We start from the raw sequence: 14,800 nt of genomic DNA on the forward strand, positions 1-14,800 counted from the left end.
TCCACACTTTTATGTACTTATTACAGTAGCACCCCACTTCTTAGTACCAAAATATGTCTTAGCTCAGGCTGCCATAACAAAATATCATGGACTGAGTGGCTTGAACAACAGAGATTTGTCACAGTTCTGGAGGCTGGGATGTCCAAGCTAAGGTGCCCGCAGATTTAGTTCCCAGTGAGGGCCCTCGTCCTGGCTTGTAGACAACTGCCTTCTTGCTGTGTCTTCACATGGCCTTTTCTCAATCTGTGCACAGAGAGACAGAGAGAGATTGAGATCGAGATCTCTTCCTCTTCTTATAAAGCCACCAATCCTGTTGGATTAGCTCCCCACCCATATGATCTCATTTAACCTCAGTTACCTCCTAGAAGCCCTGTGTCCAAATACAAGCACATTGGAGGTTAGGGTTTCAACCTACAAATTTTGAGTGGACACAATTCAGTCCATAGCACGAGTTGATAAAAAAAGAACTTTGAAAAAAATTTACAAAGACAGTAAACATATCCTGTAGTTTAATGTTATAAATTAGTCAGTAATTGCTGTAATTATTACTACAGCTACAAAGAGTCTTACTCTATGGGGAGGGGGAAGGGTAAGCTGTGACAAAGCGAAAGAGAGGTATGGACATATATACACTACCAAACGTAAGGTAGATAGCTAGTGGGAAGCAGCCGCATAGCACAGGGAGATCAGCTCGGTGCTTTGTGACCGCCTGGAGGGGTGGGATAGGGAGGGTGGGAGGGAGACGCAAGAGGGAGGGGATATGGGAACATATGTACATGTATAACTGATTCATTTTGTTATAAAAGATTCATTTTGTTATATAACACACCATTGTTAAGCAATTATACTCCAATAAAGATGTAAAAAAAAAAAAGAGTCTTACTATATGGTTGATTAAATTTCATCTGATATGTTTCAAATAAATAATTTAGATATAAATGTATTTTTGAGGGGAGAATATTTTCACTTACGTAATTATTAATATTTAGTCCTTTTAGTTTTGGGGGTTTTGTTGCTTGTTTTTGGTTTGTTTTTAAAGAAAGATGCAGTTTCATGGTAGAGTGACAAAAACACCTGAGAAGCAGCTGGGGCATTGATTTTCCTTTCTACCTCACCACTCTGTGACCTTGAATCAGGCCACTTAACCTCTCTGGGCCTCAGTCTCCTCATCTGAGAGTATATGCTCCATAATCTTTTAATTTTTAGTACTTCTAAAACTCCAGTTCTGAGTTGTAATGAATCTTAGCTTCAACCAAATAAATTCTGCCAGTAATTTCATAGAGTATGTATATAGCTTTTGATGAGCTTCATCAGAGATATTCCATATCTAACAGTAGTAAAAATGAAGCTTACATTGTAATATATTTTTATATCATTTTACGATTTTTCCTTAAACCAACTGTTGCTTGTGTTTTTATATTAACTAGCTTTCAATTGATATAAATTGGAATTATGGCTATCTTTTCCAGTTTTAATTACTAAAATAATATTTGAAAACAAGAAAGCATATCTAGGCCTTCCCTGGTGGCGCAATGGTTGAGAGTCTGCCTGCCAATGCAGGGGACATGGGTTTGTGCCCCGGTCCAGGAAGATCCCACATGCCGCGGAGCAGCTGGGCCCGTGAGCCATGGCCGCTGAGCCTGCGCGTCCGGAGCCTGTGCTCCGCAACAGGAGAGGCCACAACAGTGAGAGGCCCGCGTACCACAAAAAAAAAAAAAAAAAAAGAAAGAAAGAAAGCATATCTACTCGGTTACTTTTGAATAATACTTCATTTAGCATAACTTGAACATTTCACAAAGTATTTTGAAAAACGCTCATAACCTTAGAAAAAGAAACTTGTTTATACAAAATTTTCTTCCATATCTTTAAAAAAAATCATATTTTAGTAATGATTTGTTTGTAAAATGACGAGTTCTGATTCTAAGCGTTTATGATTTTATAGTTCAACCATGAAAGCAAAAGTTCCACCTCCTTTGCCACCAAAGGTAAGCAAATTTGTTTCTCAGTTTGAATTGTGTATGTGTGTCTGCCACTTTAATACTGTATTAATACTTACTCTGTGGCTTATTTTCACTTGGGATCCACAAAGAAAAGTCATGAAGAAGTTACTAACCATGATATAAGTAGACAATTGTGATTGTTTTTGTTTGTCTTTTTTTAATCATCCAACTTGTCATTTGGTGTTTATTCTAAATAATAAGTTCCAGAAATTTGTACATGAAAATGATTAAATTAATGGGTTAGTATTTCACTTGGGTTAGAAAACTCATACTTTTAATAAGATTTTTTTCCTCAAAATCTGTAATCTACTAGTAACTGATTAAGTTCATATGCATAGCAAATTCTAATTATAAAATGAACTGTTTATAAAATGAGTTGTAAGGTTTGAAATCAATTATAAATTGATTTATAAATGAGAATTGGAGTCCGACCAGTCTAGATATCCAGTGTATTACTATATTTTGTTTTTATTTTACTTTTAAGAAAATCACGATTCACCCAGGTAAATAGGACTTCTTGCTTGTTCAGTTTTACATTAGCAGAAATATAGAGATGTGAGTTTCAAAGAGATAAGTGCTGAGCAGTCTTCCTAATAAGGGACATATTATAAGAATTTATAAATTCTCCAAACCTGCAGCTGACTGGAGGTTTTTCCATTGTCTGCACAGAGTTTCCCAGGTATCCCATATTTTTGAGTTAGTATTCTCTCGTTTGATAAAATTTTAATTGACATCTTCTTCTGCCCCCGGTCTGAAAGATTAAGCATTAACATAAAAGATAATGAGTCACCTTAAAGAGACAGTTTAGATTGGCCTTGTAAGGAGGTGAACTTTGATTAGCCTGAATGTTTAAAATAAAAGGAGACTCATTTAAATTGGGCATCATAAAGACCAGAATATTTTTATTTGGCAAGTCTAAGTGGGTAGGCTTGTGAGGAATTAATAGAAACAGGTCTTTTTTTTTCCTGAGAAAATATTTTAGGTGTACATTTTTAGGATATATATTAAGATTACCTGAATCAGATAGTTGAATTAACCCAATAAGAGTTGAAACTCAACTAGTAAACACAGTTTGAAAGCCTCTGATATATAATAATATTTACTTCAGGGCAGATATTCAGTATTTTTCATGTTTAATGAAACAAAAATAATTTCATGTTTAATCATTGGTCTCCTTTTCTGTATTATTTCAGCCGAAGTCCATATTCATACCACAGGAAACTCATTCTACTGAGGATGAAAATCAAGGAACAATCAAGAGATGTCCCACGTCAGAGAGCCCAGCAAAGCCCTCCCAAGTTCCACCTAGGCCACCACCTCCCAGGTTACCTCCACAGAAGCCTGTTGCTTTAGGTAATGGGGGAAGGGAAGGTGAAATAAGAATGTTGCCAGGTTTTCATAATGTGTGAAAAAAATGGAGGGACTCCTTTTAAGAGATTATTTGACATTCCTTTGGGGAAGGGAGAAGGAAGGCAATGGCTCTAGAGATGCTTTCTGCTTTTTGCCTCATAGTTTGAAGTGTTTTTATGACAAGATTACCTATGACCCAGTCTGGGATATTTTGCCTCTTCTTTCTCATTTCATATCTAGCCTTCCCTCTTTTGGAGAATCGTTTGCACCCAATTTGTTATTTATCTAGAGTGTGGCAACAAAAGAAATTAAACTCTGAACAAACAAGGAAAATGTGTTTGGTCCTAGGCTACTTCGGTTTTAGAAAAAGAAGAGGATACCTTGTCTGACTCCTTTATTTTGTTTCATTTAATCATTTTTAGAAAAATGATTGTCAGTATTTGCTAGGTATTTGCCTCCAAAGCAATACTAGAAGGTACTGTTTTAATACTGTAAAGTGTCTTGTGTGTTATGCAGAAGAAGCCATTAAAAAAAGAGCAACTAATGTTTCTTGGATAACAGACTATAAATTGCCCATTTCCTGAAAGTAGTTATGTATTCAATATTTCTTTTCTTTTTAACACAAATATATGTACTTAGATACAGCCTGAATTTTAATTTGCCTATGTGAAAGAAATAGAGATAAAAGTAGAAGAACATATATATAAAAGACTTCTTACAGTAGTAAATATTTTGATAGGGTAATCCCAAATGAAGGCTGAACTGTCTCAGAGATAATATTTTTTGTTTCCTACTTGATAATTTTCTGAATGAAAATTTTCATAAAAATTAATCCTTTTCTAATATATTTACATATATCTTACTGAAGGAAATGGAGTGAGCTCCTTCCAGTTAAATGGTGAACGAGATGGTTCATTATATCAACAACAGAATGACCACAGAGGCACAAACCTTGCGAGGAAAGAAAAGAAAGATGTACCAGTAGGTATTTATATTCATAAGCTCTACTTATACTTGTTTCCTTTTTCACTATTAAATTAGTTTTGCAGTTATAATTGATGGAATTCTAGCAATTATATATTTTAAATTTGTATGTTTGTATTTTAGTATATGAATTATAATAATAGATTGTTTAAATCTTGAAAAAATGACTTCGCTGTGGTAAACATGAATGAAAGCTTTCTACTGTTCAAATTATTTAGGCCAATTTGTTATATTGCCTATTATAAAATGTGACCTCTGCATACAGCTAACACTTAGTATTCTTGTGATTGTTGAGAAAATATTATTCTCGTTGATTAGAATGATTCTTATACATTGCTTTTACAGTCTAATGAACTTACTGAAGGAAGGACATGGACAGATAAGGAAAGCCATAGCTTCTACCTCAGGACAAATTTCTGTTACATAATTTGTGATATTACTACTCTTACTCAAAGCAAATAGCTAACAAGGAAGAAAAATTAAGATTATTTTCTAGTCGATATAAGATATCACTTTAGGAAAGGTGAAGTTAGTCTTACCAGCTATTCCTGTTACAAATGTTAGATAAAACACTATGACATAACTACTAAAACATAAATAGAATTTATCAGGGAGCTTAAAAATCTTTAACATTTGTAAAGAATTTACTCTTAATCATCAGGTGACATTTGTCCATCATAGAACTTAAAACAACAAAAAAATCCTTAAAATTCCCAATTCAGCGGTTGCCAACAAGATCACAAGACAGTATTTTGGGGGAAGTTTTTGTGTATAATAGCATTTGTTATCTTTCTAGAAATTTACAGGACATATGGTTATGTGCATACAGCTATACTTTGTGTACTAAGCACATTGCTAGAGGCTTTTGTTCTGTATCTGTTCAACTGTTTCATAAGATTTCGCTATAGATATGACATACCATTTTTTATAATTCAGTTAAAGCATTTAACTGGGGTTATGCATTGTAATTTGTGAAACTTAGGACATTTTTAACAAAAGTGAAATGTCCTGTAGGAATAATAGGATTTATGAAGTCTGTCCAACTGAGTAGTGCCTTTTTGCTTTCATCAGTTTAAATTTTAGCAGCCCTGCTAATGTAGTAGTATAAAAATGCAGCCTAATGATTTTGCAACACAGTATAATAACCTTTGAGAGATGAATACATTTTTTAATTTATGCACTTTTAATTCACTTTTTCTATTACCTTATTTTATCAGGATAAGGAACTAGTAATTAAACTAACAGTCTCAATAATTCTGAAAGAAATATGTCATGACTGTATCAGGATAAACAGTATCCCTGGTATATTGAAACATGATTACAGTTTGTGCAGCTTCTTGAAATTATTTACAGCCAGTTCTGTCAGTACTTAAGTTAAAATGACAGTTACAACATTCAGAGCTCCCTAATTAAAAATGATGTTTTGCTAAAATAGATGATATGTGATAAAAAAAATAAGTACATAAATCATTTGCAAAATGGAAAAAATTATCAGAAATTGATGGCAGTATTAGGCTGTACATCCTCATAAACATATCTACAAAGTAAAATTTCATAGTCTTAATTTTAGAAATGTCTAAAAGTTACTCATGTAAGTAGTACTACACAGAATATTTCATTTGTATCATGTATATGAAATCAATTAACAGTAGCTTTTTAATTTTGGTCTCATTTAAACAATTCTGATTTATATTAGATTGAGAAAAAATTATAATGTCATTCCTTAAAACGCTGTTAAGATTAACCTCAAAAGGAACCTAGACTTTCATTAAATTTATGTTTAAATTATAATCTCTCCCAAGGAGATTCCTTCTCCAGGGATAAATCATATAACCCAGGAATGTAGCCCCTTGGAGAAATTTCTGGTACTGTTGAGAATATTGTAATAGATGAGCCATGTGCTATTTTTCCTCTCTTTAAATTATCAGTATACTGTGACCAATGATTCATGCATTTGAGTCCATCAAAATTTAAAACTTCACTTGACAAAACACTCTGTAAACAAGGTTAACATAATGTGCAGACTAGGAGAAAACATTTGTAATATATATATAACAGATAAAGTATTTAAGTCTAGATATATAAGGAGCTTCAACAAATAAGAAAAAGGTAACTCAGTTAAAAAAAAGGGGGGGGAGCCGGGGGGGAGAATTCACAGGAGAGGAAAAACTTTTTTTTAATAAGATTCTCAACCTTCCTAGCAATCAGAGGCATGCAAGTTAATGAGAAACACAGGAGAAAACATTTTTTACTCCTGTAAAAACTGTTAATCAGTTTGAGAACATTAAGTGTCTGTGAGACCATAAGGAACCAGGACTCTCGTACATTGCTGGTGGGAGCGATATGAAGTGGGCACTTGGAAAGGCAGTTTGGCAGTCAGTATCCACTAAAATATAAAGGTACAGACCCCATATTCCAGAAGTTTCACTTCTCACAACATATCCATAAAAACCATTCACACGTAGTAAGGTATGTGCAAGGGTGATCATTTCCACATTGTTGTTATGGTAAAAATTTGAAAATAATTTTAAATATCCAATAACAATTAGGGAATTGCTAAATAAAGTATGTTATATTCATACTGTACTGCAGTTAAAGGAAATGAGTCAATGTACTTATGCTGTCCAAGACCCAATGTTAAGGCAAAGAACAAGTTGATAAACAGTAAATAACTGTTTATGTTCTAAAACACACACAAAAACAGTATTTCTGTGGGGACATGTATATAAATATGTGCAAAAAGGTCTGGAAGGATACACAAATACATGAGCATATATAATTGCCTAGAGAAAAGTTTGGAAGGATGTACAATAAACCATTTGGGGGGGGCAGGTACTAGGAATAAGTAGAGTGTGAAAGGATTATAGGGGACTTCAGTATTATCTATAATGTTTTGTTTGACAAAGAGAATGTATTCATGTATTTTATTCTGATACATGTGTTTGAAATACAGTACTGATATACCAAACAACAAGAAGTATAATCATGCATGTGTTCTTTTTCTAGAAGCCTATTAGTAATGGCCTACCCCCAACACCTAAAGTGCACGTAAGTATAAATACCAAATAGGTTAAGTTTTCAAACTAAATACAATGACAAATAATTGCTTGAATGTGTACCTTTGGTTGGATTTTTTTGCCTGTTTGAAACAATCCATCATTATTGAAAAAAATCTAAAAGATTGCTAATTTACATATTAATTGATTATATCTGAAAAGTAACTTTTCAAAAGAAAATTACGATAAATTATACATTTTAAAGCTGCTTTATTCAAAAATTATTAATATTTTCTTTGCACATATTTTTGAAGGAATGTGAAAAATTCACAGTTATCAAAAACAGAATTTTAGAACTAGAGGGAACATTGAAGGAGCATCTGGCCCAAACTCTATTTTTTGCCCATGAATAAAACTGAGACCCAAAGATCTTAGTCACCAAGATCACAAAACAGCACCCAACTCTAACCAGACCTAGAACTAGAACGTAAATGTCCTATGTTATAGTCCTTGTAGGTTTTTTATATCTATATGTACCATGCTGTCCTTTTTAGGATTAAAATGATATTAACTCAATGTAATTTTAGGTTAGTATGGATAGAACTACATTTTCGCTGATACAAATCTCTAATCTAAAACCTTATGTAATACTAGTTTAGACAATGTCCATAATTTTCCTGGTTTTTAACCTCCCAACTCTACTATTTAGCCTTTTTACTTTTTAACTCTACTTTTTAATTAGTATAAAGACCTAAATAATCATACCTCATTTTACAAAAAGAAGTTTTGAGTGTAAAGGGCTCCTGAGTCTAGAGATTTATGTATACAATAGGGATGAGATTTCCTGTTGGGCTACAAGATGAAATTTCTTTATCAGGTATACAGTTGGCAGGGAAGAGCTGATAACTATGGACCAACTATACAAATTAGCTTTAGGTTGGGACTGGTTTGATTGTTTTGTACCTCATTTTGTCATTTGGATTTTTTAGGGGTTTAGCAATACCTTAATATGTGAATTTTGGTACCTATCTTTTTTTTTTTTTTTTTTAATTTGGTACCTATCTTAAAGGATAATTATAAGGGTTAGTTAAGTGATATAATTTCTGCCCTACACCATAAAAACATTTTTTATTGGTCTCCTACCACCTGGTGGTATTGCCAGGCTATTATTCTTTTTTGGGAACTAAAATCTTAAAAATACTGGTTGGGGGGCTTCCCTGGTGGCGCAGTGGTTGAGAATCTGCCTGCTAACGCAGGGGACACGGGTTCGAGCCCTGGTCTGGGAGGATCCCACATGCCGCGGAGCAACTAGGCCTGTGAGCCACAACTACTGAGCCTGCGCGTCTGGAGCCTGTGCTCCGCAACTAGAGGCCGCGATAGTGAGAGACCCGCGCACCATGATGAAGAGTGGCCCCCGCTTGCCACAACTAGAGAAGGCCCTCGCACAGAAACAAAGACCCAACACAGCAAAAATAAATAAATTAATTAATAAACTTCTACCCCCAACATCTTCAAAAAAAAAAAAAAAACTGGTTGGTAGGTTTCTGTGAGTAAAAAGGAAATCTTAAGATTTAATATTTTGATTATTTTGTGTTAATATTTTTAATCCACTGTAGTCAACAGTAATCGCTCACAGTATTATCTCCCTGTTGGTAAAGAAAACATTCCTGCTGTAAAATGATGCACAGTGCTGTCCTTACCACATATTTCTGTATTCTTTTTCCTGCCAAGTTTTTGTTAGTAAAAGTAATTAAATGGGTAAGCGTTCTTGTATTTATTTATTCTAACCAGAACAATAATTTCAAAATTAACATCTTATTCTTTGAAGATCAAAAAATGTTCAAATGAGTGATATTATTTTTCACTATAAGATATTTATTATCTGAAAGGTTTGTCAATAAGCTTGATAAATAAATATTAACATCAAAAAATAAAGCTTTTTGTTGAATCCTTCCAGGGAAAATAATCAGATTGCTCAACTTTTTTTAAAAGTACATCTCTATGTTTTGAGATTAAAGTCCGTATATGAATTTCAAATCAACCATACCTTTTCCACTTTGTAATATTAAATTCAGTGCTTAGTGCTATTTTTAGGCTCATGAAACCAAGTAAGAAAATTTTCACCTTTGTAGAGATTATGATTTCCTTCTTATCAGAGAATATTGTATTACTCTTAATGTGGGACATGTAAGTAATTCTTCTGCAAGCAATTATTGTGCAGAATTAGTTGCTATTACTGCTTTGTTTATTTGAGAAGATAGGAAGAATAAAATGACTCTTCTAAGTAAAATCTTATATCATCTGACAGTTGTGCCTGAAACCTCTGTGATACCACTGTAAGGCAAATGACTAGGACTCGTTAGATTTATTTGGTTATTTTTTGTTTTTTCCAGATGGGTGCATGTTTTTCAAAGGTTTTTAATGGATGTCCCTTGAAAATTCACTGTGCAACATCATGGATAAATCCAGACACAAGAGGTAGTACTATATATTTTTATCTGTTATCTTTCTGATTGTTTAGTGTTTTCATGAGACCAGGAAAGCACTCAGTTTTAATCACTTTCTGCATACCTTTCCGAACAAAATAATTTACAATTTAAAAAGAAATGTTTTTAAGGTAAATATGTTTCTCTATGTTATTAGCAGTGTTTGAGGTGACACATGGTATTAAAATTTCACTGTGTAGTCACCATATCGATACACTGAAACCATATACTCTGTGCCATGTCTGTATAAAGACACACGTAGAGATACGTACAGACATATGTTCTCTCCTTCTCTCTCTTTCTCTCTCTCTCTCTCACTCACACACACACACACACAGAGGTATTCTTACTAAATCTTTCAAAAATCCAAGCTGTAGGTACTTTTATTTCACAGGTGAAGAAAATGACACTCAGAGAGGTTCATTGTTTCACAGCCAATCGGTAGTAGAGCTGCAGTTTGATCCCAATTCAGTCCTGTCTGACCACAAAGCTTATGCCTTTAATCTCCCAGTACTAATCCTAAATACTGGGCAGTATAGGAATGTTCTTGGCATTCTAAGTTGTTCTCAGGATACTTCAGTTTAGCCTGGAGAAGTTCTTCACCTGCTTTTTTATATTATCATAAAAACTGATCAAACAGAACCATGGCCAAACTTCTAATATCTTCTAGAAGATATTGAGTACCCTAGCAAGCATCCAAGTCTTAGTTAACTTTTTAAATAGGCTGTAGTCAGATCTTGGTTTTTTTGATGTTATGTTTATAATAATAGCCCATCTGCAAAAATACTTTGAGTCTGTATCAGCTGTTCTTGATTTGCATTCTGTATGTCAGTTGCACATGTTCCTCTCCAAGAGGGAATTTAGAAAAGTTGCTGCAGATTCTCTGCCAGTCCTTAGCACCCTCTGATGAGTGAGGAGTCCTAGCATGCCATTCTTCAAAACCTCTTTTCATAAAATTTTCTTCACTGCTTTGAGGCTAATATTTGCATATAACTCAATTCCTTGAGCTAGAGTTTCTAACTACTTATTTGCATTAAAATAAAAAATACTGCTTACAGACCACAGTAATTCTTTTTTCATATGTTAATACATATATACTTAATTTATATCAATTCTTTTAAAGAGTATTTTATATATCAAAATCAATAGATTGGGCTTCCCTGGTGGCGCAGTGGTAGAGAGTCTGCCTGCCGATGCAGGGGACGCGGGTTCGTGCCCCGGTCCGGGAAGATCCCGCATGCTGCGGAGTGGCTGGGCCCGTGAGCCATGGCCACTGAGCCTGCGCGTCCGGAGCCTGTGCTCCACAACGGGAGAGGCCACAACAGTGAGAGGCCTGCGTACCGCAAAAAAAAAAAAAAAAAAAAAAAAAAAAAAATCAGTGGATTACTTTTGTCATTTCAGATCAGTACTTGATATTTGGTGCTGAAGAAGGGATTTATACCCTGAATCTCAATGAACTTCATGAAACATCAATGGAACAGGTATGTTATTTTGTATTTTTCCTTTTTTAAAAAAATTCTTAAGTTATTGTACACAGACACTAAACAAGAAATGTTTCAGTGCTATGATTTGTTGCCTCTTTTGTTCATAAAACCTTCCTAGAGCATATTCTATTTACCAGGTGCTAAAGACACCCTCACAAGATTAGTCCTCACCTTTAAGTAGCTCATGATCTAATAGATGAAACAAACATGTAAACCAATAACTGCAACACACTTCGAGTTAGATGTCACACTAGGAGTGAGTACAAAGTATAAGCCACAGAGGTGGGTATCACTAGCACCTCCTGTGGGGAGATGAGAAGGAGAGAGACATTTAAGATGGACCATAAATGATGATGAGTAGAAGGTTAGAGGATAAACATGAAAGAGCATGGCAAGCATGGGGAACTATGAGTGGATAATTCGATTGGAGTATAGAATGAGTGTAGAACAGTAACAATAAATGAAGGTGGATGGGTAGGCAGGTGCCAAACCCCAGAGCTTTGTGTAACATGCTGATGATCAGATCTGTGTTTTAGAAATATCTGTTTGCATTGTGGTGAGAGATGAGACTAGAGATTATGGTTAAAGGGTAAAGAAGTGTTTAGTCAGAGCAGAAGTGGAGAGGACAGAGTGAGGAAAATGGGGTTTGGAATTGTATGGGGACATGTTTGATTGTCACAATGACTTAGAGGCAGCTTTTGGCATTTAGTACCCAGAGACCAGAACTGCTAAACAACCTACCCACAAAAATGATGATAATGATGATGGTATTAATAGCTAATACCTGTATAAATCTTATTACGTGCCAGGTACTGTTTTTAAATGCTATTAATCTTCACAGTGACTCTTAGAAGTAGATACCATTATTATTCTCATTTCAGATGAGAAATCTGAGGCTCAGAAAGTAGCTTTTCAGAGATCCCACAGCTGTTAAGTGGCTGAACTGGGATATGGACCCAGGCAAGCTGGCTCCAGAGTCCATGTCCTTAAATACTTCACCATACTGCCTCTCCCACTTGTATCACTTCTATAGAGAAACACTGGACTTAGAGAATTAAAGAGCTAGAATTGGCCAAACTGAATGACCAGTTCAACAAGGAGGTTAAGAAGTCTAGGTTGACTTCAGTTTTCCAACTCGAGTGACTGGATGAGTGACAGTACCACTTGGCAGGGTGTGGTATACAGAAGGAGAGGTCAGTTTGAAGGGAATAATGATGCATTCAGTTTGGTCATGTTGAGTTTTGGGTGCCTGTGAGATGTATGACTAATTCTCCATTATTAATATAAATCGATTACAAATAAAATAGAAAAATCCATAAGTAATGATAATTTCCTCAAAACCAAACATTTCTATCTTTTCTCATCACAACATTTTTTAAATCAGATTTCCTAACAAGATCCTTAACTGATATACTTACTCTAAATCTTAATCTGGAAGGAGGTATACAGTGAAGTGGCTGAAAAACACATATGAACTAGGGAAAAAAGAAAAAGATCTTGTTATTTATAATAATTAGTAAATAACAGTCAAAAGTGGTAAAGTTTTTTGGATATAATAAGATATCTAAAAATCATAGTACTGGTAACAATATTAATTGTAAGGAACAAGACCACTGTCATGCTTACATGGGGTAAGCATTCATCAACCTAATTTAAGGGGCTGTTAAGCGAAGGTACCTTCAACCCCACCCATTCCCACTCTGCAGTAACTCCCCTTCTTAGGTGCTTTAGCATTTGAAATTACATTATTGCGGTAATATTTTCTGAGCTAAACACGCCCATCAAGGTGAACGTTTTCCCTCCCAGAGGAAGCCTATAAGAGTAGAGAAGATCTTGAGTTTTTCCATCTTCCTGTGAAATTGATTATTAGGCTGGTTTTCTCTGTACTCTAAGGAAAGAAACTGGGTGGCATGAGTCTGCTACATAGGGGAAGATGCTGAAAGGTGAGAAAATGACACAGAACAGGGTCTTGATTTACAAATCTTTTTCTGCTGTTATTATTTATAGCTAGCATTTATGGAGTGCTCAATGTACGCCAGCCTTCTGAGCATCTTACACCTACAAGGAACATTGTGTTCATTCAACACAACAACAGTGTTGGGATAGGAGCTCCATTTTACAAATAAGAACACTGAGACACAGAAATAAGTCAGTTATCCAAGGTCACAGAGTCAATGAGAAAGCAGCTGTCTAAATCTAGGCAAAATGCAGAACCTACTCTTCTTTTTTTCTTTTTTAATAAATTTGTTTATTTTATTTATTTTTGGCTATGTTGGGTCTTTGTTGCTGCATGTGGACTTTCTCTAGTTGCAGCGAGCGGGGGCTACTCTTCGTTGCGTTGCGCGGGCTTCTTGTTGTGGTGGCTTCTCTTGTTGTGGAGCACGGGCTCTAGGTGCACAGGCTTCAGTGGTTGTGGCTCGCGGGCTCTAGAGTGCAGGCTCCGTTGTTGTGGCTCACAGGCTTAGCTGCTCCGCGGCATGTGGGAATCTTCTCGGACCAGGACTCGAACCTGTGTCCTCTGCATTGGCAGGCGGATTCTTAACCACTGTGCCACCAAGGAAGTCCCCAGAACCTACTCTTCTTAAGCACTATATAGCTTTACTAAACTGATTATTTCACCCAGAGCCTATTTTGCTAAGAGAAGTAGGCATTAGAAATCTAGAAAAGCTTTAGAGTTTTATTAAACGTGGCTAAAAATGAAAATCCAAAGTGAAAATGCAACACTTAATAAAACTTTGCATAAATACTCTTCCATTGACCCTATGTTGATATTACCAAAGGAATTTGTGTCTTACCCTGGTACTTTATATATGCTTGTATTAAATAAATTCACTTATATTTACAAATATATAGTCCCATGATAAATTTGTTTGGTTTGGTACTTGCAGTACTTTGTAAATATGTATTTTTATGGAAATAAACTCACTTCAACACTGAATTAAATAAAAATCAGTTTCTTGCTACTTTGGTAACATGTACTGGTATGTGACTTGGAATTAGTCATTGCCCTTTTTTTTATCTGCCTAATTTTCTCAATATAGCCAATGAATTCTCAATTCTTCTGTGAAACTTTTATGAGAGCATAAAGCAGGAAATGTTGTTTATGTTCTTGCAGTCTGAGGCATGGTTATAGGCAAGTTTTCCAAAATTAAAAACCACATGGCAGGGGGACTTCCCTGGTGGCACAGTGGATAAGACTCCACACTCCCAATGCAGGGGGCACAGGTTCGATCCCTGGTCAGGGAACTAGATCCCACATGCATGCCTCAACTAAGAGTTGGTGAGCTGCAAGTAAGGAGCCCACCTGTTGCAACTAAGGAGCCCACATGCCACAACTAAGGAGCCTGCCTGCCGCAACTAAGACCCGGCACAACTAAATAAATACATACATACATAAATACATATTTTTTTTTAAAAACCCACATAGCAGAACTTCCCTGGCAGTCCAGTGGTTAGGGCTCTGCACTTCCAATTCAATCCCATTGAATTGCGCTTCCAAT

At 35.3% G+C, this 14,800-nt stretch overlaps 1 protein-coding gene across 3 annotated transcripts in view; it reads left to right on the top strand.

Moving 5' to 3' along the window:
* MAP4K3 (mitogen-activated protein kinase kinase kinase kinase 3) overlaps window positions 1-14,800 on the top strand; it is a gene marked incomplete at its 3' end in the record, with an annotated part of 191,680 nt that overhangs the window by 159,384 nt on the left and 17,496 nt on the right. For all 3 annotated transcript variants that reach the window (XM_079721504.1, XM_079721506.1, XM_079721505.1), the window contains 6 exons: window positions 1,943-1,985; window positions 3,194-3,353; window positions 4,219-4,331; window positions 7,341-7,382; window positions 9,724-9,808; window positions 11,218-11,297. In XM_079721504.1, the coding sequence (XP_079577630.1) occupies window positions 1,943-1,985; window positions 3,194-3,353; window positions 4,219-4,331; window positions 7,341-7,382; window positions 9,724-9,808; window positions 11,218-11,297 (523 nt within the window). The remainder of the gene's footprint in view (window positions 1-1,942; window positions 1,986-3,193; window positions 3,354-4,218; window positions 4,332-7,340; window positions 7,383-9,723; window positions 9,809-11,217; window positions 11,298-14,800) is intronic.

This window comes from Hyperoodon ampullatus, assembly GCF_949752795.1.
Source record: "Hyperoodon ampullatus genome assembly, chromosome: 15".
In the NCBI taxonomy this organism is placed as follows: domain Eukaryota; kingdom Metazoa; phylum Chordata; class Mammalia; order Artiodactyla; family Ziphiidae; genus Hyperoodon; species Hyperoodon ampullatus.